The following is a 27,879-nucleotide window of genomic DNA, read 5'->3' on the forward strand; positions in this document are numbered from 1 at the left end:
ACTAATTGAAAAAAAATCCCTTTCCTGCTTCTAAAAACAACAAATTATATTTGTATAGCGCCTTTCAAGTTGGGAGGACATCCTAAGGCGCTGGACAGTCAGGAATTTGGACCCGAGTAAGGGATTGGGATCAGGAGGGCAGGGAGAGTAGGGGGTAGGAGGGCGGCTGAAGGCATGATGGATGAGAAGGGTCTTGAGACGTGCCTTGAAGGAGGCAAGGGAGGGAGCAAGGCAAAGTGAGTGTGGAATGGAGTTCCAAAAGGTGGGGGCAGAGAGGTCGAAGACTCGACCGCTGATGGGTGGGGTGGGCTGGGCGGGGGTCGTGGAGCAGAACGGAGCCTGCTGAGCAGAAGGAGTGGACAGGTTGCAACTTATGATATCAATTAATACATCGTTAAAAATTCTGGCCTTTTGATGACACCCAACTGTATAACTTCATCCAACAATTGGGCCTGAAGCCAACTTCTGTATGACTTTACTGAATATTGCTTTGATTTTTTTAATTTAAAAAAAACTAAAANCGTGAAAAACAAACCTCTTCCTAACTATTAGTCCAATGTTATAATCTGCCTCATGGCTTCAGGGCCAACCATTATGGAGTTGGGTTGTCAATTGATATCTTAATAATAATAATAATCCTTGCATTTGATATAGCGCTTTTCACGTCGGGAGGATGTCCCAAAGCGCTTCACAGAACACAGAATTGACTGTATCTTTGTGGGCGAACGTGGCAGCCAATTGCGCACAGCAATGTCCCACAAACAGTCGTAGATTGAAAATGACCAATTTATTATTGTTTTTGATGCTGGAGGGATTATTATTAGGCTCTGTGTGGAGTAAGGAAACTTGCCCAAGGTTTCGCCCTGCCTGGAATTGAACTCAGGTCTCTCGCTTGCAAAGCGAGTGCTCTAACCACTGAGCTACAGGACTCCACATCAGTCGAAAGGACAGAATTTTCAACAATGTGTTAATTAACAGATTGCAATTTTTACCCCCGTGTCTTAATTTTTTCTAAATCAAGCTTCTTATGTGCCTTTTGACACCTTAAGCAGGTCTTTGAAATGAAGAAGCATAGATGAAGTCTATGAATAGATGAAATGTATGAATAGAACAAGTGTATGAATAGATGAGGTCTATGAATAGATGAGGTCTAATTACTAATAGCAACAGGTAGGTTTAAGCATAATTATGACATATGGGTTGCAAATACTGGAAGTAGTTTTATAACTTTTGAAATTTGCAAATGGGCTAATTGTGGATTAAAGTTAGTGTACTTTTGCAGTCAGCCATTTTGTGAATCTCGCAAACAGCTTCAGCTATTTGCAATTAATGCAACAAAATCAGTTTCCAAATATAACTAAAAGTCCCAATGCAAGTAGGTTATTCTGATGTAAACAAGAGTAAAATTAGAAGGCACAGAGGTTGAAGATTAAAGAGTGCCAACCAGGGTTAGAGACTGAAAACTAGCTAACACTGAGCTGATTACTTTTTAAAAAATGGCTAAGTATCTGCTTGCAGATATAGGGCGAGGTGTGGACTAAAATGAATGAATAATTCTCACCACAAATTGAATGCTATGCTGTTGGTGCTGGGGAATACTTTCTGAAGGAAAGAGTTTGAGATGTGGTGAGGGGCCGAAATGTGTGAGTGGCCGAGATATGAGATCGATGAATATTAACAGTTTTTGCTCAACTGTCTCTGGGGTTCTGAGAATATCTATTTATATTCTGTAATACTTTGCTCCAGGAGATGAAGTGATGGAGCTGATGATAGAGTAGGGGCTTATGTTATGAGGAGCAACCAAATGGCCTTTTCTCGCTCAACTCCACTGGCTTCCTATCACGCAGAAGATACAGCAGTTCAAGATCCTGGTTCTCACCTTCAAAGCCCTCCAAGGCCTTGTTTCCCCCCCCTTACCTCTGCGACCTCCTAAGCCCCTACCAACCTTCCCGCTCCCTCCGCTCAGCAAGCTTCGGCCTGTTTCACGAATCCCACCTGCCGCACCATTGGTGGGTGGGCCTTCAGCCACTCTGCCCCCACCCTCTGGAACTCCACCCCGCAGTCTCTCCCACCTCACCCCCTTCCTTGCCTCCTTCAAGACCCATCTCAAGACCTCCTCTTCGACCGTGCCTTCGATCACCCTCCTTCCCAGTGCCTCGGGACGCCCTCCTGACGTGAAAGGCACTATATAAATGTAATTTTGTTGTTGTCGTTGATGCTTTGCAGTTATATAAGTGTTCAAATTGTACAGAATTTATCAATCTAGAAAAAACTGTACATTCCTCAGAAAGATTAAAGCTGTGAGATTTCCACACAAACATGTATCAACTAGATAGCTAGATAGCCAATCACTGACAAGCATTTTCACGGTTCAAAAATAATGAACAATTATTGTTTCACTGAAAGATAAAGTTGTAGCGCTGGCATATTAGTGGGTTTAATTATTAACTAAAATATTTGTAGCACAAGCAATGGTAACAACTGCAAAAATCAAAGGACTTTTTGTTAAATACTGTATCCAAATCCTTTAGAAGCATCAATTAACTATGAATTATTATTCAGTATCATTTGAGAAATAAGTAAGCCAACAATCACAATAAAGACTGAACATATCATTCTAGCAAAAACAACAACAAAATTACATTTGTATAGCTCCTTCCACGTCGGGAGGACATCCCAAGGAGCTGGACAGGCAGTGTTTTGGACCCGAGCTGGGGGTTGGGATTGGGGAGGGTGGGGGGGGGAAGCAGGGTGATCGAAAGCACGGTAGGAGGGTTTGAGATGGGTCTTGAAGGAGGCAAGGGAAGGGTCAAGGCGAAGGGACTATGGGATGGACTTCCAGAGGGTGCAGGTAGAGTGGCAGAAGGCCCGCCCGCCAATGGTGAGGCAGGCGGGGGACGTGAAGCAGGATGAATACATATATATATATAAATAAAAACATAAATGAGCTCAGTCTCATTTATGATCATCTAATTTGTGATAATACAGTTGGTGTTAAGTATTTCCCCAAAGGGATGCCTGATTTTTGTGCATTCTAATCACAAATTTTGCAGTGGCATTGGCAGAGGCCTGGGAGAACGCTGCTCACCCATCGTCTCAAACTGATTACATCATTGAGGAGACAGAGGCAAGTTAACAAAGGAAGAAAACAGGAAAGATGAAGTTGTATCCTTTGCTTCCCCTCCCAAAACATGCACAGCAGACACAACTCAGTCATTAAAGTAAGAGGTGATGGTGAGAATGAATGCACGTGTAAAAAAAAAGCTATCAAAATTGAACTGGTTTTACAGTTATTCTGAATTGAGATTTGGCCTTTATGGTAACACTTCTTCAGTTGTTTGATCTCTCTAATGGCAATCAGATGACTATTCACCATAATTTTGGATAGTAAGTCAGCCAGATCTAGACATAAAATACTAGGAAACCTCAGTCCAAGGAAGAAATTAGAAACTTTCAATAATTTCCTTCCAGCTACACATTCAATCCCCAGGCCTCTGACAACACTTCAGATTTTCTTCCGATTTAAACATAGCTATTGTATATAAAAAAATTGTCATATTGAGTGGTACGACATTCCATTGGCTAAATATAGCAATATTTCCATTACTTGCAGGATCGAAAGACTTTCAAATGATTTTTAAAAATCTTTGTGCATGGATGGGACTGGGACCACAGTTCTAAAGAGATTAAACTTGACGTGTTACAGATAGTGATCCAATTTAAGAGCTGTAAAAGAATTTGCCGAGGAACAGTGCAACCTTTTTATTTTATATTGAATGCAAAAATACAGCCTCAATACATTTAAGGAATTTAATTTCAATTGAAAACACTCACATTAACAAAACTAGTGGTATATATACTATTGCAGAAATTGAGAAAATTATTCTGTGTAATTTATATGACAGGTTACTTATACTGTAGGGATATTTGGTTCAGAGTTGCCTAGTCTAAACACAAAGTGCTTAAAGAAAATGTGTGTCAAGGTGTGCTGGACGGTCACAGTGACACTGGCAAAGACCTAGTAATACAGTGAATCATTTGCCAGTTTTCTTGATCCGAGACTGGTGCTACATAGACGTGAATGTGTTTCTCTAGATTTCAGAAGCTTGTAAAAGCACTGTAATCTTGAAAGTCTCTCAGAACATTAAATGAAAAATCTTCAAGATAATTTAATTATGGGCAGATTTGCTATTTAACTCATTTTAGGGAACAATACAACACTTTTACATCACTTTAATTCCTTAACAAAATGTTCAATAGGGTATCATTGTTTACTCTACTTGAGAGTATACCTTGTGAAGCGCTTTGAGACGTCTCAACGACGTGATAAAGCGCTATATCAAATGCAAGGCATTTGATATAGTGCTTTTCACGTCTTCTGGACGTCCCAAATCGCTTCACAGAATATACTGTACAGTGAATTGACTGTATATTTGTGGGCGAACGCTGCAGCCAATTGCGCACAGCAATGTCCCACAAACAGTCGTAGATTGAAAATGACCAATTTATTATTGTTTTTTGTTTTGGAGGGATTATTATTGTAGCATTTTGTAGTTGGATCTTGCTTTAAACACCAAATTCCTCTTTAATCTCTTAAAGAGATCTAAGCCAACACACAGAAGGTGGGAGAAAGAAAGAATGTAGTCTCTTGGTACATTCTCATACCTACTGGTAGATTATGTAATTCACTGACAGCAATTTATCTTCCAATTTGGTTCCTCAAGTTGATGATGCAGGAATGATGCAGCAAGGTCAAACAAAAATGAGTGTATGGATACTCTGATGTTCTTAAATAATTCTATATTTTCTGAATCCTTCCATCGCTATTCATGGTATTCCATTTGAATCTTAGCTCATAGGAACAATGTAGGAACATAGAAATTGCTAGCCAAAAAAAGACTAAGGGCCATCTAATTTGCCTTCTACCATCCTGGTAGTCGCTTGCTACAATAATAATGGAGATGTTGACTAATCATGGCAATCAATCTCTATTGATCAGTCTACAACTGACTCAGGCATGAGGTGAGGAAAACCCGCAAGTGGTGGAAACTATAATAATTATAGTTGCATTTGATATAGCGCTTTATCACGTCTATGAGACATCTCAAAGCGCTTCACAGAATATACTGTAAAGTGAATTGACTATATTTTCTGGGCGAAACACAAAAGCCAATTGCACACAGCAGTATCCCACAAACAGTCGTGGATTGAAGTGACCAATTCATTATTATTATTTTCTTGAAGGGATTATTACCCCCGGAAAAGCGATCCGCCAATTGACTAACAACCGGGTTCCTCGGGGCTCTGTCCTTGGTCCCCTCCTCTTCAATATCTATATGCTACCTCTTGGTGACATCATCCGCAGACATAGGGTCAATTTCCACATGTATGCGGATGACACCCAACTCTATCTCTCTGCTTCCACCCTTGACTCCAGGACCACTGCTGTCCTGACAGAATGTCTGTTGGATATCAAGTCCTGGATGAGAGCTAACTTTCTTCAGTTGAATGTCAATAAGACCGAGGCCCTCCTGATTGGCTCCCGTCAGTGTCTCCACACCTCAGACGCTAACCACATCACCATCCAAGGATGCACACTCCACCTTACTAAGCCAGTCCGGAACCTTGGCCTCTTGTTTGACCCTTAACTATCTTTTCTACACCACATCCGTGCCATGACCAACTCTGCCTTACCCCACTTCCGCAACATCGCTCGGATCCGCCACTATCTCGCACTGCAGGCCGCCGAAATCCTCATACATGCATCCATAACATCCAGTCTTGACTATGCAAACTCCCTGCTTGTCGGTCTCCCCAACTGCTCCCTCCATAGGCTGCAGATCATCCAGAACTCTGCAGCCTGCATCCTCTTCCATATCAGGCTCTGTGATCTCATCACCCCCATCCTCGCCCGACTCCACTGGCTTCCCATCACACAGAGGTCCAGTTCACGATCCTGGACCTCACTTTCAAAGCTCTCCACTGCCTTGCTCCCCCTATTCTGCGACCTCCTACCATCCTGCCCACTCCGTCCGCTCAGTGGGCTCCAGCCTACTTCATGTCCCCCTCCTCGCCCGACCGACCATTGGTGGACGAACCTTCAGTCATTCTGCCCCCACCTTTTAGAATTCCATCCCACAGACCCTCCGCTTAGCCCCCTCCCTCGGCTCCTTCAAGATCCATCTCAAGACCCTCCTCTTCAACCGTGCCTTCAATCACCCTCCTTCCCCCCTTTTCCAACACTTTCTGCTTCCACTAAAACATTTTGTTGTCCGAGGACATTTAAGATTCATGGTATCAACAACAACAACAACAAGATTCCATTTATTGAGCGCCTTTCACGTCGGGAGGACGTCCCAAGGCGCTGTACAGTTGGGTCAGGACCCGAGCAAGGGGGAAATGGTCAGGGTGAGGGGAGGGAAGGGAGGGAGCGAGGAGGGGGTAGAGAGTCGAGAGGGGAGCTGAAGGCTCGGTCAAAGAGAAAGGTCTTGAGACCGGCCTTGAAGGAGGAAAGGGAGGAGGCGGCGAAGGCACTGGGGGATAGAGTTCCAGAGCCTCGGGGCTGAGAGGCTGAAGGCCCGGCCACCGATAGTAGGGCGGTTGGGGCGGGGGATGTGGAGCAGACCGGAGCCAGAGGAACGGTATGCAAGCTGTACTTGCATATTTTTTCCAGCACATTGTATATTAAGAGCAGTATATAATCCTTAAAGTGCAATCTTTCATTGAATTTGTTTCTGATGTGCATTAGTTGATTCTACATAAAAGTGCATGGAAGAACCTCAAGCTTGACTATTTTCTGGAGTTCTGTACTATGGATTTCAAGAACTTTGAATTTGTAGATACAGATGAAAAAATACATGGAATGGATAAAACAGTGAAAATGTTGCCAAAATGCGGGAGAAAATTGACACAAAATTTAGAGGAGGGTACAGAATTAAAGAGTTGTTTGGACTTTAAGTGCATCCAGTGTTACCCAGCAACATGCAAAATTGGGCAGGTATATACAAATCTTTGTAATTGTGAATATTACATTAGCGCTGTACACAGGTGTTTAGCAAATTGGGTGGGGTGGGGTAAAGAGGGAGAGGAAAGAGACATACAAGCAAAAGTTCTTCAAAGTCAACGCAGTGCTAACTATTAAAGTTAAACTCCTGTACACATCGATACTCGTCCAAAATAATGACTCAGTTTGAACAGAAAGGTATTATGGAGTTACAAAACTTTCCTGCAATAGTACAAAATGTACCAACAACTTCTCTTTGCAGACAAAGGTTAATAATAGATAAGCACGAGTGTAACTTAAAACAGTCTAAATCAAGACCAAGTCCTTGTAATCTGAATGGCAACCTGTTGCTAGGCAACTTGGCAATTTTGAGATGACGTTAAACGTGGACAATCTGCTGTTCTTTTGGAGAGTTGAACAATTGTTCAAATAATTTTTTAGACAATTAATTGCTCTTAAAAAAGGTCTTAACCTTAATCAAATAAGTGTTCCATTAGTCTTTCCAAATCCCAATTCTATAGGTTAATATTTAACTTTACACTTGCATATTATTTCAACACTGAATGATCACAATACTGAAAGGTCAAATATTCTCAGCAACAAATGGATAAAGCAAAATAAAAACAGAATTAAGAGTCTTAATATGAAGTATTCTGCAGCAGTGTCCCGTTTATATAAAATGACTCACGTGTGTTTGTATAAATAATGGGATTAATCTTAAATATAAATTGTACAATTTGTTCAAATAAGCCAGTTGTCCAGTAAATTATATAAAAAACAATGTATTTTTATTGATTTAAAGAATGTTTAACTAGTCTTTGTTGGATTATTTGAGAAGGGAGAGGGGGAAACCAGTGGCTCCTCACCTTTTCCATTTCCCCCATCCCTGAACGCACTGGCTCACGTGCTTCGATAAGTTCTGTGTGCAGTAACCTCCTTTGAGGACTGAATCAAATGGCCAAAATGTCTCTTTACCCGAGAGTGAGCGTTAAAAATCTGTTTGCCCATGAAGTTATCACAACTGAGCTAATTCCTGTATTTATTTATTTAATATCCACAGACAACAACTCAGATTTATATATCGGACGCCGGACGCTTTGTAAACAGTAGTTTACAGCATGGAATTTCAACAGTAATCAGGTGTGGAAGTGACAGCCAATTTTTCTGCAATCCAACAAAGGGATCTAGTCACCCTCTCATCACCCAGGTGAGACCTTCTAATTCAAGTAGAGATTAGGAATCAAACCTGGTATCTTTCTAGTCTGTATGGCTCAGTTTCAAGATAGACGTCACAATTTACCAATGGAGCCACTTTTTAACAATCTACCTAATGCTATTTTACTCAATTTGTTCCGAATAATAATAATCCTTGATATTTGATATAGCGCCTTATCACGTCTTCGAGAAATTTCAAATTATAGTAATTATAAATCCTCGAATTATAGTAATAAAGTAATTTGTTACTTCCTGCATATACTTCTGCGTAGGAGTCCTTTAGCTCAGTGGTTAGAGCACTCGCCCTACAAGCGAGAGACCTGGGTTCGATTCCCAGCAGGGCGAAACCTTGGGCAAGTTTTCTTACTCCACACGCCTGATAATAATCACGAGAGAAAAAAATAAATAAAATTGGCTACTTCAATCCACGACTTTTTTGGGCCACTGCTGTGCGCAATTGGCTGATGCGTTTCGCCCACAAACAGTCAATTAACTTAACAATATATTCTGTGAAGTGCTTTGAGACATCTAGAAGAGATGAAAAGCGCTATATCAAATGCAAAGATTATTATATACACAGTGTATGATGGGAGGTCTAGTTATAAATTTGTAGAGTATATTGTAAGAGGATGACATATTCAAGATGGCCATTTTGACATTACTTACTGTGCAATGTACACCACACAGTGAAATCAAGACGGCCATACTTCCTCTGTGCACAATTAGAGAACTTTAAAACAACAACAACAAAATTACATTTATAGAGCGCATTTCACGTCAGGAGGACGTCCCAAAGCTCTGAACAGTCAGGTGGGGGTTGGTGTAGGCGTGAGGGTTTGAGAGGTTAGACAGCAGGTGAGTTTATAAAATTCTAAATGCAAGAACGTCATGGAATTCTTGTGAGCAAATCCCACAAATTCTACCCGGTTGCATCTTCCGCCAGCTCTTTTCCCTCCCACCACCCCCCTACGCCCTACGTTGTAAACTTTTGCCCCCATATCTCCTTCATCCACCTGCACCCGCAGCACCAATATGAAACATACCACCTGCTCCCTCCACCCTTCCCCATCTAGCTGCTGACCACCCAATCGTGCCCTCTCTGTCCCCTGATGGTGGACACAGTTATCTTCTCCCTCTCTTCCATCGCTGTTTCCCCTCCCCTTCAAGCTTAAAGACAAACAAACTGTTCATTTATCAAGCTACTAAAGATTGAAGGTGCAGCTTACACGCAATATCAAATAACCACATTTACTTTACAAATTGTTGCATATTGTTGAAGGTCATACAAAAGGTCAGTTTTGTCTTTGTAAACAATAAATTTAGTTCAATAGATTTATGCATATTTACTACATCATATTCCAAATATTGTGAGGTATACAATAAGCATATGTAAAACTTACTCAGTTTCTTACCCAAACACCAATGTGCCATCCTTTTTGATCCCAAACTGTGCATTTTGTATTCCTTTTCCATTTTGCACCAGATTTCCATTGCTTACAATATTACCCAAGCATCGTCCTGTGTTCATTTGAAAGAATCCACCATTTTGAGCCACCAGACACTTCTTGAGATTGTCTGTTTCTTGTACAGTTGCTGTATAAAACCGACTGCATCCTCCTGGTTTTAGGGGCTCTAATACAGAGACAGTTCTCAATGGATTACTAACAACAGTAAAATGACCATAAACTGCTTTAGGTTTTCCTTCATCAGTAGGAAACTTGGAAACAAACACAGTAGTTGAAACTATAGGAAGGTCCGTGGATTTATCAGCAGGCCAAGTTTCATGCGTCACATTTCCATACGTTACAGGTTGGCAATCTCTGACATATCTGTGATTATGATGAGAACCATGTTCTGAAGGATGGTAAGGAAGCAATAAATCATATAACGAAGTCCTATAAAAAAAGCACATAGATAATTAAATGCACAAAATTATACAAAATGTCAAAAACAGTCTTAAAGTGCAGTACGTGCAATGAAACGTATGTTAATTTCAATGTGTGTAAGCTATTTGATACATAATGGGTCTAAAGTTCTATCGATAATAATTACTGATGATACTAGTTATTGGGGGCCTAGTTTCAATTGTTTCAAGGGAAGCTATTATAGCCACCAATATTTGTCTAGGTTAATATTTAAATCAGTGCTGAAATATTTAATGCTAATAGGAATTATAATATAGAAACAACTAAGGCTACTCTTTTGCTGTATTTCATGAACCAAGATTCATTTAACACACATAGCTAACACAGTGCTATTCCACAATAACAGCTCAAGTCAACATGGCCGAGAATTTGATCTGCACTGAAACTGGACAACCCATGAATAAACATTCATGACCAATATATACAATACTACTACTAATAATCCTTATGTTGGTATGGAGCCTTTCACATTAGAAATACATCCCAAAGCGCTTCACAGGATATAATGTTAAGTGCAATGACTGTGTTTTGTGGACGAACACGGCAGCCAGTTTGCACACAGCAATATTCCACAAACAGCCCTCAACTGAATGACCTATTTTATTTGGGGGTTTGCTGGCAAGCACACCGGGAGAAACTCTAAAGTTTCAAAAGTAACCATATCTTCTAATTTATGGATCACTGGAACCATGCTGCACCCTGGTGGACAAATAAGATGAAAAGAAAGTTCATCTCCATGTGCAATAAAATTAAAATCATTCAGTGTGCAAATTGCCTCACAATCATGAACTTGGACAAGAAAAAATGATGGAAGCACAAATTGAATTGATAATATGAGTTAGATGACACCAACTGCAAATTTTGTGACAACTGAACAGAAAGAATTATATTGAATAAAGTTCATGGCATCTGAAATTTTAAATAAAATGTGTGAATTATCCTGTAATTCAAATTTGGTATAACATTCTACTAGTGGCAATACAAAAGGATTAAGGACCCTTTTGTAATCTTCATGGAACATCTAAACTTGCCTTACTTTTTTAGGGGTCAGCCGGGTGTCTGACACATGCAGAAACTCATCACTATGCTTAAGATTATCCAATCCAAACTGAGAATTCAATGCATCCCACCTATACATGGAAATTCCAGAGATAAACTGTTGGAATGCAATGTGCACTCTCTCCCTGGAAGGACGCATCCTGCTTACCTAATTCCAGAAAGTATTAGGCGCAGGTTGGCAGAAGCCAAGGCTTAGGAATCAGAGTGTGTGTTCAGGTACTGCTGGAGTCTAACCACTAAAACCGCACAGCTTGATATTGGTAGCGTGTCTGACAACTTTTAGAGCCACTTGTCCAGCTAGGATCACCCTATCCGTTAGGGTGTTGGCTTGCAGGGTTAAGAGGAACTAAGTGGGAGGATTCCCCACCCCCAGTGACTGGCCTGCCCTTCTAGGTCCTGCTGATGAGCCAGGCTGGCTGTGCTTTCATCAACAGTGCCCTTGGTATACTGCGGACCCCTTGGCTCCGGAACTGCACTACCAAGACTGCCAGAGAGGGTTGGCTCAATTCCGACAATCCATTGCCAAACATGTTACCTTGGAGCCTGTTCAACTCCTTAGCTCCCCCCCAAGGAGTATAGTCACAGTTGGTGGTTTGACATCTGACCAGCACAGGTTTGAGCCCTCACTAAGTCGATGATAGGTACCGGGAACTCCCAGCGAGCTTCCCGGTGGGCAACACATCTCAGCATAAAATGCGTGAGAGCATTGCCATCATCTGCCTGTCCAGAGCCCGGGCACACGTCCCTTCCCATTGAGTGATGGTTCCAGCAGTTGAAGGTGTGGAGTTTAAGCAACAGCTGCTTACCTCTCTGCAAGCCAATCACGGAGGATCCCAGGAGGATTATGGCTATTATTACCGGATGACAAACCAGTAAAAATAACAATAATCCTTGCATCTGATGTAGTGCCTTATCACCCCTTTGAGACCTCTCAAAGCGGTCAAACGGGGGTATATACTGTAAAGTGAATTGACTATATTTTGCGGGCGAAACAAGTCATAAATCCTATCAGCCCTACACTAAAGATCCCTCGACACCGAGAGAGAAAGATGTCCGGGCAAAACAATCCACCAGAGGCTAACCGGTTATTCAGCTCACAGCCCTGAAACCGTGTCCTCGGTCAGGTGTCTGCTCCAACACACAGTGCAGACAAGTGTCAGGGGGAGGAGATGCCCAGGATCTGTGCGGACACACAGTGGGGAGGCGTAAAGGGGAACAGATACCAGGGATCCGCACTGACACAACAACAACAACAACCTACATTTTGTACAGCATCTCGCAAGTAGCTGCACGGTCAGGGATGAGGACCGGAGCAGCGGGTTGGGATCAGGAGGGGTGGGGGGTGGGGAGGGTGGGAGGTAGAGGGTGGGGGCGGGAGGGTGGGGAGGGTGGGGGTAGAGGGTGGGGGGCGGGGAGGGTGAGGGGTAGAGGGTGGGGGGCGGGAGGGGTGGGGGGTAGGGGTGGGGGGTAGAGGGTGGGGGGGGGGAGGGTGGGGGCGGGAGGGTGGGGGGTAGAGGGTGGGGGGCGGGGAGGGTGGGGGTGGGGGGGGGGGGGGGGAGGGTGGGGGGGGGGGGGGGGTGGGGGGAGGGTGGGGGGGAGGGTGGGGGGCGGGGAGGGTGAGGGGTAGGAGGGTGGGATGTAGGAGGGTGACACATGTTGTGGGGGGAGGGAGGGAGGTGTGAGGATGATACACGCACTGACATGTTGGGGTGGGAGGTGTGAGGGGGAAACAGATTCGCGGTCTCCGCGCTGACACTCGGTGGGGAGGGAGTGGGGGCACTTACCCTCCGGCCGCCGCGTGGCTGCTGATCAGACTGAGCGCCAGGAGGAGCGCGGGGCCGCCGCGAGGCGAGCGCGGGCCGCCTCCAACCGCCATCCTCGCGCAGCGGCGCCGGCACGTGACACCCACTAACGGTCACCCGGAACAGCAACTTCAACGCACACACACACACCCACGCGCGCGCGCGCGCGGCTCGACTCGACTCACGGCCGTTTCGCTGGAAAAGCGCGCGCGCCACTGCGCGCCGACCCGCCGCCTCTGTGTGTCTGGGAGTCAAATTAAGCGATGCCAACAGCCTTTTGGGCTCAAGCGAGGAGCGGCTCCGATTAGTGCCCGGAACGAGTGAGAGAGGGAGTGAGCGCGCGCGGAGGAGGGAAGGAGGGAGGGAGGGTGAGGGGGAGCGTGTTGTCGGTTGCGCTTCCGGCTCAGTGAGTCTGGGCATATGGCGCCGGTGTCCGGTCTGCGCCTCCCGAGGGCTCTGAGGGCGGCGACGAGCCTCAGGGGGACCAGCACCGCAACCGCCGCAGCGCGTCAGCAGTACTGTCTGCAGCTGGTCAGGTCAGGTCAGGTCAGCCACTGCACACCACCATCCGCGCACGGGCTCCCGCGGCTAACCAGGTCGCCCAGACACGCCTCTCGGAAGTGCTTCGCAGTGCAATCATAATTCCTTGCACTTGATGTAGCGCCTTATCACGTCTGCGAGGCGTCTCAAGGCGCTTCTCAGGGTACACTGTAAAGGGTCGCTTCCTCCCTGGGCTCCTTCAAGGCCGGTCTCAAGACCCTTCTCTTCGATCGTGCCTTTGGCCGCCCTCCCACCTCTCTGCCTTCCCTCACCCCCACCACCATCCCCGACTCCTGACTGTTAAGTGCTTCGGGACGTCCTCCTGACGTGAAAGGAGCTCTGTAAATGTCATTTTGTTGTTGTGACTGTGTGTTTTGTGGGCGAAACGCTATGTACAACAAAAGGATACACCACAGCAACAACTTGCATTTATCTAACGCCCTTCAGTCAGGGCAGCGTTTAGGAGCGCTTAAAAGAGGTCAACTATGATCAATCAGGTTGACCACTACGAGATCTCTGAGCTATACTGTAATGAGCAGTGACTGTACCTTCTGGGCGCACGCCACAGCCCAAGATGGGGTGTGGAGTGGGGCCGAGACGGGGCGGGGGAGTGGGGCTGAGACGGGGTATTAGGGAGAAAACGGGGGGGCCAAGAGGGGGGCGAGTGGAGCCGAGACGGGGGGAGTGTGACCAAGACGGGGGTGGGGAGAGTGGGGCCAAGAGGGGGAAGGGAAGTGCCGAAAGGCACGGTCAAACAGGAAGGTCTTGAAGGGCAAGATCGTGGAGAGATTTAAAATTTAATTCACTTGTACTCAAGCCCTGTCTGGACTTTGAACTCATAGTCTATGCTGACGCGCCAATACAATGCTGGGGAGAGCTGCATTGCCAGAGGGTCCTTTGGATAAATGCTTCATTCAGAATCCTGTTTTGCGTGTTCAGGTGGACATTAAAGATCTCATTGCCCTACTCAAAAAGAGAAGGGAGTTTTTCCTGATGTCCTGGCCAATAACCCCCAGTTAAAATTGGTCAATCACTTCATGGCTATTTGTGGGACACGACTCATTGGGTTAACATGTTTGCCTACAAAATACACATCCAGTGTATGAACTGAGCCATGCTCGAATGGAAATAAACGTTGTGGGATTTTAGTTCTCCGGTAGTATTTGCAGTTGACTAAAACATTTTGATTCATGGCCTTGTTTTTCCTATCAAATAGAAACCGAGACTATGAGGGTTTCCTATCCTCCCTGCTGTTCCCTTCAGAATCTTGCAGTTCTGTCTTTGCAATAAGGGCCTTCAATGTGGAATTGTCTCAGGCAAGTATTTCCAATATCTCCATTGTGGATGTGTCAGTATGTTGGTTCCTTTCAAAACAATAATCAGATTTTTTTTAGCCATGTCATTAGATACAGAGCAGAATTCTTATTCTATTGTTGAAAACCTCATTCAATGAAGTAGTGATCAGGAACCAGTTTTGTTCTGAGTAATGTGGATTTAGTTAAAACTATTAGATGACTGAGATTTTAGCGGAGCCTAGTTAGATCCAATCAGAATTGCATATCTTCTTAATGTGCACGTGAATTGCTTTAAACCTACAGATTTGATGCTGGACAGATTTGAAGGTCCACACAACCATGGGATTGTTTTAATTGATTCAATTACTTTTAGTGATTACATTCAAGTTCAACAAGTAAAACTCACAAAGTGTTGAGAAGCCACCAGAAAAGTCAGTGAATGCTCGATCCAGACTAGATTAAAAAAAATAAGTGCCTCCTAAAGTGGTGTTTAAATTTCACCTCCGAGGTAAAACTTAGTCCTGTAGCTCAGTGGTTAGAGCACTCGCTTTGCAAGCGAGAGACCTGAGTTCAATTCCAGGCAGTCAGGGCGAAACCTTGGGCAAGTTTCCTTACTCCACACAGAGCCTAATAATAATCCCTCCAAAACCCAAAACAATAATAAATTGGTCATTTTCAATCTACGACTGTTTGTGGGACATTGCTGTGCCCAATTGACTGCCGCGTTCGCCCACAAAGATACAGTCAATTCACTTTACAGTGTGTTCTGTGAAGCGCTTTGGGACATCCTCCTGACGTGAAAAGCGCTATATCAAATGCAAGGATTATTATTATTAGTCAATCCAACTTGCCTCACAACACATCTATCTCCAGCAAGGGGATCAATAATCTGCCATGGTTCTAACAGTCGCCATGTGAACCTAAACATTTGTCCAACATTCATTCTGAAGAGTCACCTTAGTATAAATACAAGAAAGGTAACTTGGTTGCCATCACTGTTCACTGCATGTGAACATGCAGTGTTCTGCATGTTTATCTTGATAAACCATAAAATCCAAATTCTGGGATGCACTTATGAATTATCTATTTTTTTAAATTTATAAACACAAAGTATCAATTTAATATTTGAAGTTGTGAGATCAGCAATGCAGATCCACCCTGTTGGGCTGTTTCACTATTCCAGCACTGGGGGAGGTGGATATTAGAGCATTGAAACCATAGAAATTTACAGCCCAGAAAAAGGCCATTTGGCCCAATGTGTCTGTGCTGGCTCTTTTCCTTTCAGTCCCATTTAATTGCCCTTTCCCCATACCTTTGCAGTTTACTCTTCCTAGATCACACCTGGGCACACACTGTTCTCAGGGTATGATCTGAATTGCATACTCCAGGGCGATGGATTCCTATTTCATGAAAGCCAGTTGGTCCTTTGACCACCTGTAGTTCGGGATGTTGCTGGCACTGATTTGCTATCACATTTGCCTGCATAACCATGTTCTGTAATAAATACAATTGTTTTTTCCAACTCATCGTCCCTTTTTGATTGAATTGTTAATTTAGGACCTGTCTGCCTTGTGATGAAAGCAGATATTAATGGATATCCTCCCCTTCTTAATGGGGTATGGGATCCTACTTTTATTTACCCCAAAAAATCCAAAATGTGTGTGTTTGCGACATCAGCATCTCAAAACCCCCGGCCATCGGGCAGGAAACTGAAATGGGCAACTTCCTGGTTATCCAGTCATTGCCGATCTCACTTCATGAAATGTGCCAGTGGAGCCGGACGTCTTTTTGAGTGCATGACCAGCAAATACTACATAATACCAGGTATATAACTGAATTGTTGAGGGATTTGTGCCGCATGGTATCTTGACATGTGCAGAAATCCATAATTACACAAGAGTTTCCAAACCACATATGTTCCACATATGTATGCCACATACACATGGAAATTTCTTTGTGTTTGGAATGGAATGTGCATTCTCTCCCTAGAGGGATGCACCCTACCCTAATTTATCTAAATTTGGAGAGTATTAAGTGAATTCTTAATTAAGAATAATAATTAATAATAATGTTAATTCTTAATCTATAATTAAATGAATCTCAGTACAAGATTGGTCCATAATACTATGTGCATTCATTCAGTCATTTTGACTAAAATAAAATGTGCCTCTGTATAGCACAATCTTGTTCTTTATGGTGGTCCTAATTATTTTACAATTTGATTATTTCATAAGGTCAAGGATTCTGTGTCACAGAAAACCATAGGTCTAATGCGAATGCAGTTTTGGAGGAAAGTGATTGAAGATATTTACAGCGATATCCCTCCTCAGCAACCTGTTGCCATGGAGCTATGGAAGGTAGTGGAAATTAGTAATTTGCTAGAAGGCTTCTTATGCAACTTGCATTACTGGAGTTGGCTTGTGAAGGTGAATTGTTTTTTTAAAAAAATGCATCTTGTGAATTTTCTGCAGTACTGTCTTGCCGAGGACTCCAGTGCAATTTCCAGGAACAGAGTCTGACTTAAAACTCTCCATTTAGTCTATTTCTGACTCTTGAGTGTTGAGCTTTTTGGTGCTCTACCTTTTAGCAGCAGAGCACCAAATAGCTTTGAGAGGTGCTCAAAACATTGCTGCTTCATATGGAGGTTTTAATTTGTTTCAGAAAAGGGATCTTCTGGTTTAAACAATGATCTTTTAGGTACTTTAAGGTGAAAGGAACATTGGTTTATAGCCAAGAGTTGCAAAAATGTTCTTTGTTAAATCAGCAGTGGAAATAGCTCCTTGCACCTTCTGCCTTGGGGCTAAGGTACGCATGCCACAGGGAGCCTTATGTGTAGCTCGAGTCTCTAGAACTGCTCCATCCTGAGATAGCCTTGGAGTAATGATTTTGTGGGTCAGGGATGTGGATCCTTTCATAAAGAACACTTGCACCCATGGCACTTTTTCCATTGTAATTGGTAGCAGAGGTACCCTTGGTCAGAAGATAGTGGGTACAAGTCCTCTATCAGGCATTTTGAACCTACAGTCCAGGCTGACATTACATTGCGATGCTGGGGATGTGCGGCATTGTTGGAGGTGCTGTTCTTTGGATTAGATGTTAAACTGAGATCCTGTTTGCCTGTTCAGTGGACATTAAAGATCCTGTGGCACTATTCAAAAATAGTGAAGTTCTCCCGGGTGTATGGCTAACAGATAATTGATTTATTTATGCCAAAAATCAAGAAAAATTCAATAAAGAAAAATCTACGGACTTACCTAGAGTAGTGCGAATGTTTGGAGGGGATACTTCTTGACGGCTTCGCGGGCTGGAACCGGCCCATGGGCCATAGTTCAGCAGCACTGGGTTAACATTAAAGCACTGTGATGCAAGGGGTTTCTCTGAGACCATTATTGTCTGCTCCCATATCATGTTGACTTTGAATCATGGTTTAACAGTATAGATGTGATGAAAAGACTTCAGATTGTATTATTTTAGGATGAGAGTATGTGTGTGTGTGCACCCTCGGGGGAGGTGGTTGTAGTTAAATATTTGAGGATTTATATAAGGTGCAGTTTATTCTGTGGGTCTACTTGGCGAGTTGCTGTGTATTAACATTACTGTACCTTTGCAGACATAAGACTGACTGTTTTGGGAATATGTGTTCCTTTATCTTGTTGTGCAATCATACTTGAGTAGTAAAACCTAACTAAGCATTTATGATGTAAATGTATTTTCATTAGTTGTGAAATTTCTGCTCTGTCATTAATAGGCTGTAAAGAGACACAAGCTGACAAAGCGATGGTTTATGAGAATTATTGATGACCGAGTAAGTATGCTCCAGAACTGTGGACTGAAAGGCAAAGATATTAATGTGACTGCATTGTAGAATCCCTTGTAAAGTAAAGCACACCCATCACCCTATCCTCACCAGGCATGATTTGTTCCCTGAACGGATTCACCTTCTAGACAAATACCTCCACATTCTGGGACCTTCCTGTCTCTCTGATCTACTCATCCCCGAATCCCGCTTGCCTACTCTGTTCAGCTAACACTGTGTGACCTCTGTCTGTCACCCCCCTCCCCTCCGTTTGTGCCACCGTTGGTGTCCGAGCCTTCAATAACAACAATTTACATTTTTATAGTGACTTTCACGTTGGGCGGACGACCCAAGGCAGCAGTCACTACTGCTGTGAATCTGGAACTCCCTACCTCGCCATCTCTGTCGCCGCCCTCTTTGTCTATCTTTAAATCCCACTTCAAAACCTATAGTATATCTTTGACTGTGCCTGTGATCACCTCCCGGTTCTCCCTTGCTCAGTGTCCAACCACGCCAATGTGCAGCGCTCTTAGGTTACATGAAGAGCGCTATATAAATGCAAGTTATTATTGTTGTAAAGCTTGGATGTTATACATTTTAGGAAAAGAACTTGGATGACAAGGCATATCGAAACATTCAGGAGTTGGAATCCTATGCAGAGAACACTCAATCATCTCTCATCTACCTCATGTTAGAAGTATTAGGTACGTCTTCATTATTTCTTTAAAACTTGTGAACAAGTCCCTTCCAGTCCTTTTTCTCAGGGAAGGATTAAAAACCAGCATATACCTGAATCCAAATGACTAAATATGGATAGAATAAAACTGGCAATAAATTGTCCTCAGCCATCAATTCAATGAATTTATCAATATAATAACATTGGATCATTTAAAAGTGCTTTACAGATAATTGCAGTAAAATGGAGTGACTGTATATTTTATAGGTGAACGTGGGAGCCAATTTGCACACAGTATTGTCCCACAAATAGCATGATGTGAATTAACAGGTTATCTGGAAGATTGTCACTGGGAGAAAAGTCCTTTCTTCATCTGAACACCGAGATGAGACCTTGGTTTAAAATCTCAGCTGAAAGACAGACCCTCTGAAAATACAGCATGGGGATTGCAAGAGTGATTTATGTCTCTTGTCAGCTGAGAATATGATATGGGTGGAAACTCCTCACCGTGTTCAAGGGTTTTCAGTTCCAGTTATTGAGACCTCACAGAAGCAGAGTTTTTGTTCATCAGTTCTGGAGTGAGGTTGCTCCCTGCGTGCCTTTGATCTGAGAACACAGGTGCAGGGTGGTGGAGCCAAGATGTTAAGGACTCTAAAGTGCACTTTGAGGTGCCACTGAGTCTCATTTATATTGTCCTGGGGAGGAGCAGGTATATCAAATGGAGTTGAACCAGGCTGCTGCACTGGTTAATACACTAGCCAAAGGAAGCTTGGCAGTCGGTCAACTGCTTGCATGCCTGGGCAAGTATGATATGATCAGAGATATAAGGAGTGTATTTTTTTGAATTATTTTAATAAAAATGTATAATAAAATTCACTAGTTCCTTACTTCACTATACCATGAGGATCTTACTCAAGTTAACAGTCTTTTTTTCCCCTCAGTACAATATAATTAACTGCATATGTGACCTTCTTTGGACACTATAATTCTCTCATTAATAAAACTACTTAGTTTTATCGTTGATTTGTGGTTTTATTTTCCCCTCTTTGGCGACAGGTGTAAAGAATGTCCATGCAGACCATGCAGCCAGCCACATTGGGAAAGCTCAGGGAATCGTCACATGTCTACGGGCAACGCCCTATCACAGCACCAGGCGAAAAGTTTACCTTCCAGTTGACATTTGCTTGCTGGTAACTTAAACTGTCAATTGTCACTGTTGCACTTAATATTTTTTTTTTTTTAAATTTCCTCAGCAACTTTCTCCTCTTGTGAGGCCATTGGCTCGGCCTTCTCTTCAACCGTGCCTTCAGCTCCCCTCTCGACTCTCTACACCCTCCTCGCTCCCTCCCCTCACCCTGACCCTGCTCGGGTCCCGACCCAACTGTCCAGCCGCTTGGGACGTCCTCCCGACGTGAAAGGCGCTCTATAAATGCAATCATGTTGTTATTGTTGATACCCTCCTTTGTGAGCCAGACAGTGTAGATATGCTTCGCAGTCATTTTATGTATCACAGTTTAGCCTAATCCTGCCCTTTTTATATCACACCAAATGCTGATTTTCAGTGCGGGTGGGCGGAGGGGTTCACATCACTAATCAGTAATTGGGAGTGGGAACCCTTTGAGGATTGTTTTCCTTCTCTGACGTCAATTCCAGTATTCAACTTTGCACAAAACAGGAATGAACTTGGGAACCTCCTGTGTTTTTTTGGCTCAGTTCTTCTGAGCAACCGAGAAAAGACTGTCTGTGTACTTTTTATTCACAAACTATTCAAACAAGATTATGATGTTGTGCTGAGCGCAAATGTTTCAGTACATTGTCCTCCCAGTGGGGTTGAAAGTACGTCATTCGCAAACTAGAAGCCATTGCACTTATTGTGACCAGATTTTTTTTACTAAAATTGTGGGATTGATCAAATAGAAGTCTGTGATTTGTAAAATCCTTATTGATTGCCTAATAACACATTTGCTGTAACCAATGTTAGCAGAGATCTATTTTCAGATTACCTGTGTCTTTGTATGACAACAGTTTGTTAAAATATTGAATATTCTATATTCATTGCAAAGCACTGAAGCAATCATTTTAGGTTTGTCACCTCACATTCTTAAGCACTCAGGCCCAGAGGGTGCACATAGGGAATATTTGTTTTGAAATGCTTCAATCTCAATACTTACGCAGTGCATTAATGTGCAGTTTCATTCTACCACCAGATGGCAGACTAACACAATCATTTGATTTGAAGTGATCTCAAACATGGACTCTCGCTTCTCTAATACAAGTTGCTTATTTTAGCCTCTGCCCAAAGTTAAGATTATTTTGTTTGTCTTGTCCTATTTTATCCCCCCTCCTGAAGGTGTCTGACACCATATTCCCCCATGTGGCCAGGCTTCAAGTGTGAGCCTTAGCAGTGAGTGTTTGCAGGTTATTCACAGCATCACAGCCTGATCCTGTTCTCACTCAACATCCACATACTAGCACCTTCCACTGGTTGATTTCACATCCCTAATAGGTGCTGAGGTCATATACAGCTAACTTGGAGGGCCGAGCGAGGACAGCGCGGGGAGGAGCCGAGGCCTAGCGGAGTGTATAGAGCCCAGCCGAGGTAAACATTCGCTGATTCGGTGGGTGGAGCGGAGGCTCTGCAGAAAAACGACAAGTGACATCAACGTGACGTCACACTCAAAAGACAGAAACGGGAAAAAAAAGTTTTAAAAAAACTTAAATGAAAACCATAAACAGAGTGAGTGAGAGAGAGAGAGGAGGGAATGGCAGGGCAGATGGTGTGCGATGACTGCAGTATGTGGGAGTTGATGGAGGGCAGCCTGAGCCCGGGTGACTACACCTGCAGCAAGTGTCTGCAACTGAGCAAGATCCAGCTCAGAGTAGCTGAGCTGGAATCCGAGGTGCAGATATTGCGCAGCTCTAGGGAAGGTGAGAGCTTCCTGGATAGTTTCATCCAGGAGACAATCACTCCCCTGAGGCTCAGTAAATATATAGATCTTGCTACGAGTCAGGAACAGGACAGTGTGACCTGACAGTCAGGCAGGTAAGAAGACCCCAGAGAGAGTGATGGAGAAGCCTCAGGCTTTAACCTTGTCCAACAGGTATGAGGTACTTGCAACGTGTCTGGACAAGAAAGTCTGCAACTCTTGTTCTTGCCTTTATCACCTCCAGGTTCGACTGTGCAAATGCCCTGTTTATCGGACTTCCCAGCTTCTCCTTCCACAGGGTCCAGATAATCCAGAACTCTGCAGCCCGTGTCCTCTCCCGCACCAAACTCCGTGACCCCATCTCCCCCATTCTCGTCCAACTCCATTGGCTATGTTAATACTGCCAAAAAGAGCAGTAAACCTGAGGATTGGGAGGGCTTTAGAGAACAGCAAAGGAAAACCAAGAAACTGATTAAGAGGGAGAAAATGGAATATGAGGGTAAACCAGCTAGGAACATAAAGACAGAGTGTAAGAGTTTTACAACTACATAAAGAGGAAGAGACTATCAAAAGTGAATCTGGGTCCATTGCAGGCAGAGACGGGAGAAATTATATTGGGGAATAAAAAAATGGCAGAGTCATTAAACAAATATTTTGCTTCTGTCTTCACGTTAGAGGACACTGAAAACTTACCGAAAATAGAGGGGAACCTGGAGGCTAATGTTAACTTAAAGAAATGAACATCAGTAAAGCAATAGTACTAGAGAAATTGATAGGATTAAAAACCGATAAATCCCCTGGACCTGGTGGCCTACATCCTAGGTTTTTAAAAGAGGTGGCTGCAGAGATTGCGGATGCTTTGTTTCTGATCTTCCAAAATTCCCTGGATTCTGGAATGGTTCCCATTGATTGGAAGATCGCAAACGTAACGCCGATATTTAAGAAGGGTGGGAGACATAAAATGGGGAACTATAGACCAGTTAGTCTGACATCGGTGGTAGGAAAAATTCTAGAATCCTTAATTAGGGACGTCGTTGTGAGGTACTTAGAAAATCATAACATGATTAGGCAAAGTCAACATGGCTTTACGAAAGGGAAATCATGTTTAACAAATCTTATAGAGTTTTTTGAGGATGTAACTAGCAGGTTAGATAGGGGGAAACCAGTAGATGTGGTGTATTTGGATTTCCAGAAGGCATTCGACAAGGTGCCACCTAAAAGGCTGTTGCATAAGATAAGAGCGCATGGAATTAAAGGTAATATATTAGCATGGATTGGAGAGTGGCTAACAGGAACAAAACAGAGAGTAGTGATAAACGTATCCTTCTCAGATTAGCAGGATGTGACTAGTGGAATTCCACAAAAATCAGTGCTTGGGCCTCAATTATTTACAGTCTATATCAATGATTTAGATGAGGAAATAGAACTTAACATATCTAAATTCACAGACGATACGAAGATAGGTGGGAGAGTAAGGTGTGAAGATGACACACGAAGAATGCAAAGGGAAATAGATAGGCTAGGTTAGTGGTCAAGAAGGTAGCCGATGGAGTATAACGTGGGGAAGTGTGAAGTTATTCACCTAGGTAGTAAAAATAGAAAAGCGGATTATTTTCTAGAGGGGGAGAGACTAGGTAGTGTTAGTATTCAGAGGGATTTGGGTGTCCTTGTACACCAGTCACAAAAAGTTAGTTTGCAGATACAGCAAGCAACTAGGAAGGCTAATGGCATGTTGGTGTTTGTTGTAAAAGGGTTAGAGTACAAGAGTAGGGAAGTCTTGCTGCAACTGTATAGGGCCTTGGTGAGATCGCACCTAGAGTATTGTGTGCAGTTTTGGTCTCCTTATTTAAGAAAGGACATACTTACCTTAGAGAGGGTGCAGCGTAGATTCACTAGGTTGGTTCCTGGGATGAGGGGATTGACCTTTGAGGATAGGTTGAGTAAACTAGGCCTATATTCTCTAGAATATAGAAGAATTAGGTGTGATCTTATGGAAGCCTATAAGATTCTTAAGGGTCTTGACAGGGTAGATGCTGTGAGACTGTTTCCCCTGATTATAGAATCTATAACCAGGGGTCATAGTCTCAATGTTAAGGGTCAGCCTTTTCAAACTGAGTTGAGGAAACATTTCTTCACTCAAAGGGTAGTGAATTTGTGGAATTCTCTACCCCAGAAGGCTGTGGATGCTTAGTCCTTGAACATATTCAAGACTGAGGTTGATAGATTTCTAAAGGATAGAGGGATTAAGGGATATGGGGATAGGGCAGGTAAATGGAATTAGGTTAGAAGATCAGCCATGATCTTATTAAATGGCAGGGCAGGCTTGAGGGGCCGAATGGCCTACCCCTGGTCCTATGTCTTATGGTCTTAACTCAGCACAGGTCAAGATTGTAACCTATAACCTTTCCACCCGTATGCTCCAATGCATTAATGGCTATCTTAACCCACTCAGTCTTTGTAGGAGATTTTTTTTTTTTTTTTAAAAAAGTGATTGTGTTTATGAACACCTTATGGGAAAAGGAAGATGAGGATCGGTATTTAAAAGAATATATCACTTTTTTGGGTTATAATTATTCACGCCTTAGTCACTGCTATGGGTGACTTTTTAATGCCATGAGACTTCACTCAACCTGTGCAAAGCCCTTTGGGTCATTCACCTATGTGATAAGTCTCTAAGGTTGCAAGGAATAGTAGTTAAAGTCAGGACACTGGACTCATTTTAAAAGCAGCTTGATGCTCTGATAGGAGGATGGTAGGTTGAGGATTCTTGAGTGATGAGATCAGATGGCTTGAAAGACCTTCATTCTAACTAATCTTGTGATTTAAATGCAAATTGTTGTATAGATTACTTACTGTGTGGTAAAGTCCCCATTGGTAGAATGGAAGTGATGTTAGTTCAACTCAATAAATATTCCCCAGCAAGCATCTGCTCTAGTCCTTTACAATATTTATGCCACAGTTGCTAACACATCATAAAGCAACTTTTTATTGTGATCATGAGGAAACTTACCTAACTTCTCCCACCCTCCAAGCAGCTGTGGGATGGAGTCTTTTTGGAGTATATGAAGAATATGTTGGGAAAACAGAAGAAGAAATTGCTATAATGACTTTTTTAAAAGCCAGTTTTGATCTGCTTTTTGTAATATTGAAAGTTGACTGCAGGCGTGAATAGAATTTACAATGTGTTGTAATTTAGCCATGCTGTTAGGAGAGTTCCTTGTTGTGCAGTAATTGCAGGTTGCCTGATATACCTTAATGCATTGCCCCTCCATGCTGGTTTGCTCCTTAAGTGAAAAGGTGGAAGATTTACAAATGTACAGCATTCTGTAAATTTTAGAATGGTTCCATAGGTTGTGGAGGCTACAGAAACAAAACGAGGTTTTGTACTGTTTCCCGGCAACTGTAATGTGTTTTATTACAAGTAGTACAAGTAGAATTAAGATTCAAAACGTTACAAATTATGCTGAAAACTGAGTTGGAGTGAGATTTATAGTTATAAACAATGCTATATTGCTGCTCAAACCTGTTTTCAGATTTTGGAATCTGCAACAAAGTTGATATTGATGAAATGTGTTCACTGTGCTTTTCCCCTTTTCCAGCATGGCGTTTCACAGGAAGACTTTATTCGAGGAAGCCGGGAAAAAAATGTCAGGGATGTGATATTTGATGTAGCGAGTCAGGCTCATGTTCATCTTCAACATGTATGTGTTTTATTTAAAATGGAAGAATGATTTCTCTGATGTTTAATCGGGCTTGAAAATAATTTTAATGCACTGCAGTTTCTAAAATGGCAAAACATTTACAAATCATTGCAAAACATCTTTAGCTTTTTTTCTGCCTTGGAAACAAATGACACTTTTGAGAGAAAAAATGGGGTTATGATTAGGGTTAAGAGAAATTGGTTAATAAGACTGAAGTAAAATTCTTAGTTCTTTTGCTAATTGTTAGACTGCTTCTGAATTACTAACTGCTGATGATGTATTTTACTTAGGCAAGGTCATTCTGCAAAGATGTCCCTTTGAAAGCGCACCCTGCATTTTTGCAAACGGTAAGATTGTTTTAAAAACATGCTTTTCATATGCTTCAACCGTGCCTTCAGCTCCCCTCTCGACTCTCTACCCCCTCCTCGCTCCCTCCCTTCCCTCCTCTCACCCTGACCAGTTCCCCCCTGCTCGGGTCCCGACCCAATTGTCCAGCGCCTTGGGACGTCCTCCCGACATGAAAGGCGCTCTATAAATGCAATCTTGTTGTTGTTTTGTTGTTTTATAGGTTTACGTGTTTATCAATGGCCCATCGGTAGAAGAGCTTTCAGCTATTTGGCATCATTCTTTTATTATTATATTATTATTATCATTCTGCAGAACTCTACGTAAATCCCTAATGCTTTGCTCCCTCCCTCTAGGCTTTTAAAACCCTGATTAGCTGGGACTTAGACCACCCCCTGCTTACCTCCTCCATCGCCATTGCGCACCTTTCTTGGGCTCCCAAGTCTTCCCTGTTAAGCACTTTGACACATTCTCTATTTAAAAAATGCTGGATAATAGATAAGTGCAAATTATTGTTGTAACTTTTATGAACTTTCTTTTTAGGTTGTTCTGGACAGATATTTGAACAGAATTCGCAAAGTGGATTTTGATGTATTCCATCCTAGTCTACAGAAGAGGAATTCAATGCTTTCCTTCTCTTTGTACATAAGATCCTGGAAGAAAACCTATTAATATTTAATAATAAACTGACTTATCATTGGAAAATTTAACTGTGTTTGTCACTAAAGAGTTAGAAAGTTTCTCTTTGGGGAATTGCATGACACTGTGAATTAGCACAAAGCCCTTTCAAGTCTGCGACCAAAGAAATATAACAAACCAATGAGGAAATTCTCTATTCTGACAGTTCCTGAGGGTGTCAAATGCATGTGAAGCAGTTTCTGTCAGTTTTTAGTAGGCACTAGCCTACAGCACAAAACTGCCCATAGTTCAGCATGAACTGTTGCTAATTTGGAAATCTGACTTGGCTGGGTCAAAAAGATAGTTGGTGGGTGAAATGTGAATTTTACAGAAGTTCAACAGGGCTGGTTCCGAAGTTGTAAGTGAGGCAAGTTGTTGAGGGTCGTGTGGATGCAGTTTTATTTTATATCTGGCCATGGTAAGCCCAACTTGCATGCTGGATGCTGGTTTAAAAAAAAGTGAAAATAAGCTTCCATTTGCCACCTCTATTATCCTTCACCTTGATGAGCATAAATAAAACCTTAAATATGTACCCCTCGGCTTCTGTTAACCTTGTAAATCAAAAGCCTAATGGGTAGTATTTGCGGCAAGCTATGAGGTTTCTGCTGGTTAAACTCCAGCTGTACCCCAATGCACACTCAGGTTCCTGTGAATATGGTGCATCTCTCGAGGGAGAGATGGTCCACACATAAAAGGCACGGAAATTTCCGTGTATATATGGAATTAATAGTAGTTTGGTTTGGAGACATGGTGATGGGTTTCCATATGTGTCAAGACACCAGCTGACCAAAAAATCCTAATCTCTTGACTGTGCTGCTGCTCTTCTGATTTTGCTCACCTGCTTGCTTCTCACTCCCTCCAACCCACCATTATGGCACTGCTGATGACAGCACAACCAAGGCTGGCTCATCAGTCAG

The 27,879-nt window shown here is 42.8% G+C and overlaps 2 protein-coding genes and 1 non-coding gene across 6 annotated transcripts in view; 2 read left to right on the plus strand and 1 right to left on the minus strand.

Annotated features, from left to right (window-relative positions):
- nagpa (N-acetylglucosamine-1-phosphodiester alpha-N-acetylglucosaminidase) overlaps nt 1-13,103 on the minus strand; it is a 30,891-nt gene extending 17,788 nt beyond the window's left edge. The window contains exons 1-2 of the mRNA XM_007887910.2: nt 12,987-13,103; nt 9,631-10,113 (exon numbers count right to left, since the gene is read on the minus strand). Of these exons, the coding sequence (XP_007886101.2) occupies nt 9,631-10,113; nt 12,987-13,078 (575 nt within the window). The 5' untranslated portion in view covers nt 13,079-13,103. The remainder of the gene's footprint in view (nt 1-9,630; nt 10,114-12,986) is intronic.
- On the plus strand, nt 8,492-8,563 carry trnav-uac. The gene has a single exon. It is a non-coding gene; the product is annotated as a tRNA-Val (tRNA).
- A 137-nt stretch (nt 13,104-13,240) lies between the features above and the next one.
- Nucleotides 13,241-26,981, plus strand: ndufaf6 (NADH:ubiquinone oxidoreductase complex assembly factor 6). 4 transcript variants are annotated; one of them, XM_007887909.2, is made up of 9 exons: nt 13,241-13,324; nt 14,761-14,860; nt 17,074-17,196; nt 18,588-18,644; nt 19,237-19,339; nt 20,368-20,501; nt 25,838-25,939; nt 26,230-26,286; nt 26,828-26,981. In XM_007887909.2, the coding sequence occupies exons 3-9, from the start codon at nt 17,110-17,112 to the stop codon at nt 26,954-26,956; spliced, it is 669 nt and encodes a 222-aa protein (XP_007886100.1). In that variant the 5' UTR covers nt 13,241-13,324; nt 14,761-14,860; nt 17,074-17,109; the 3' UTR covers nt 26,957-26,981. The 4 variants fall into 4 exon arrangements, with proteins under 4 accessions (XP_007886100.1, XP_007886099.1, XP_042188374.1 ...); XM_007887908.2 differs by lacking the exon at nt 13,241-13,324 and adding an exon at nt 13,391-13,540; XM_042332440.1 differs by lacking the exon at nt 13,241-13,324 and adding an exon at nt 13,536-13,550.
- The last annotated feature ends 898 nt before the right edge of the window (nt 26,982-27,879 follow it).

Source organism: Callorhinchus milii, unplaced genomic scaffold, assembly GCF_018977255.1.
Source record: "Callorhinchus milii isolate IMCB2004 unplaced genomic scaffold, IMCB_Cmil_1.0 Scaffold2, whole genome shotgun sequence".
Lineage (NCBI taxonomy): Eukaryota > Metazoa > Chordata > Chondrichthyes > Chimaeriformes > Callorhinchidae > Callorhinchus > Callorhinchus milii.

What these genes read in the sequence shown, in the direction of transcription:
- ndufaf6 (XM_007887908.2), top strand. Translation starts at nt 13,425, where the DNA reads ATGGCGCCGGTGTCCGGTCTGCGCCTCCCGAGGGCTCTGAGGGCGGCG. An exon ending in CCTCATGTTAGAAGTATTAG is followed by an intron (nt 19,340 to 20,367) that starts GTACGTCTTCAT and finishes CTTTGGCGACAG; the next exon opens with GTGTAAAGAATGTCCATGCA. An exon ending in CTCATGTTCATCTTCAACAT is followed by an intron (nt 25,940 to 26,229) that starts GTATGTGTTTTA and finishes TATTTTACTTAG; the next exon opens with GCAAGGTCATTCTGCAAAGA.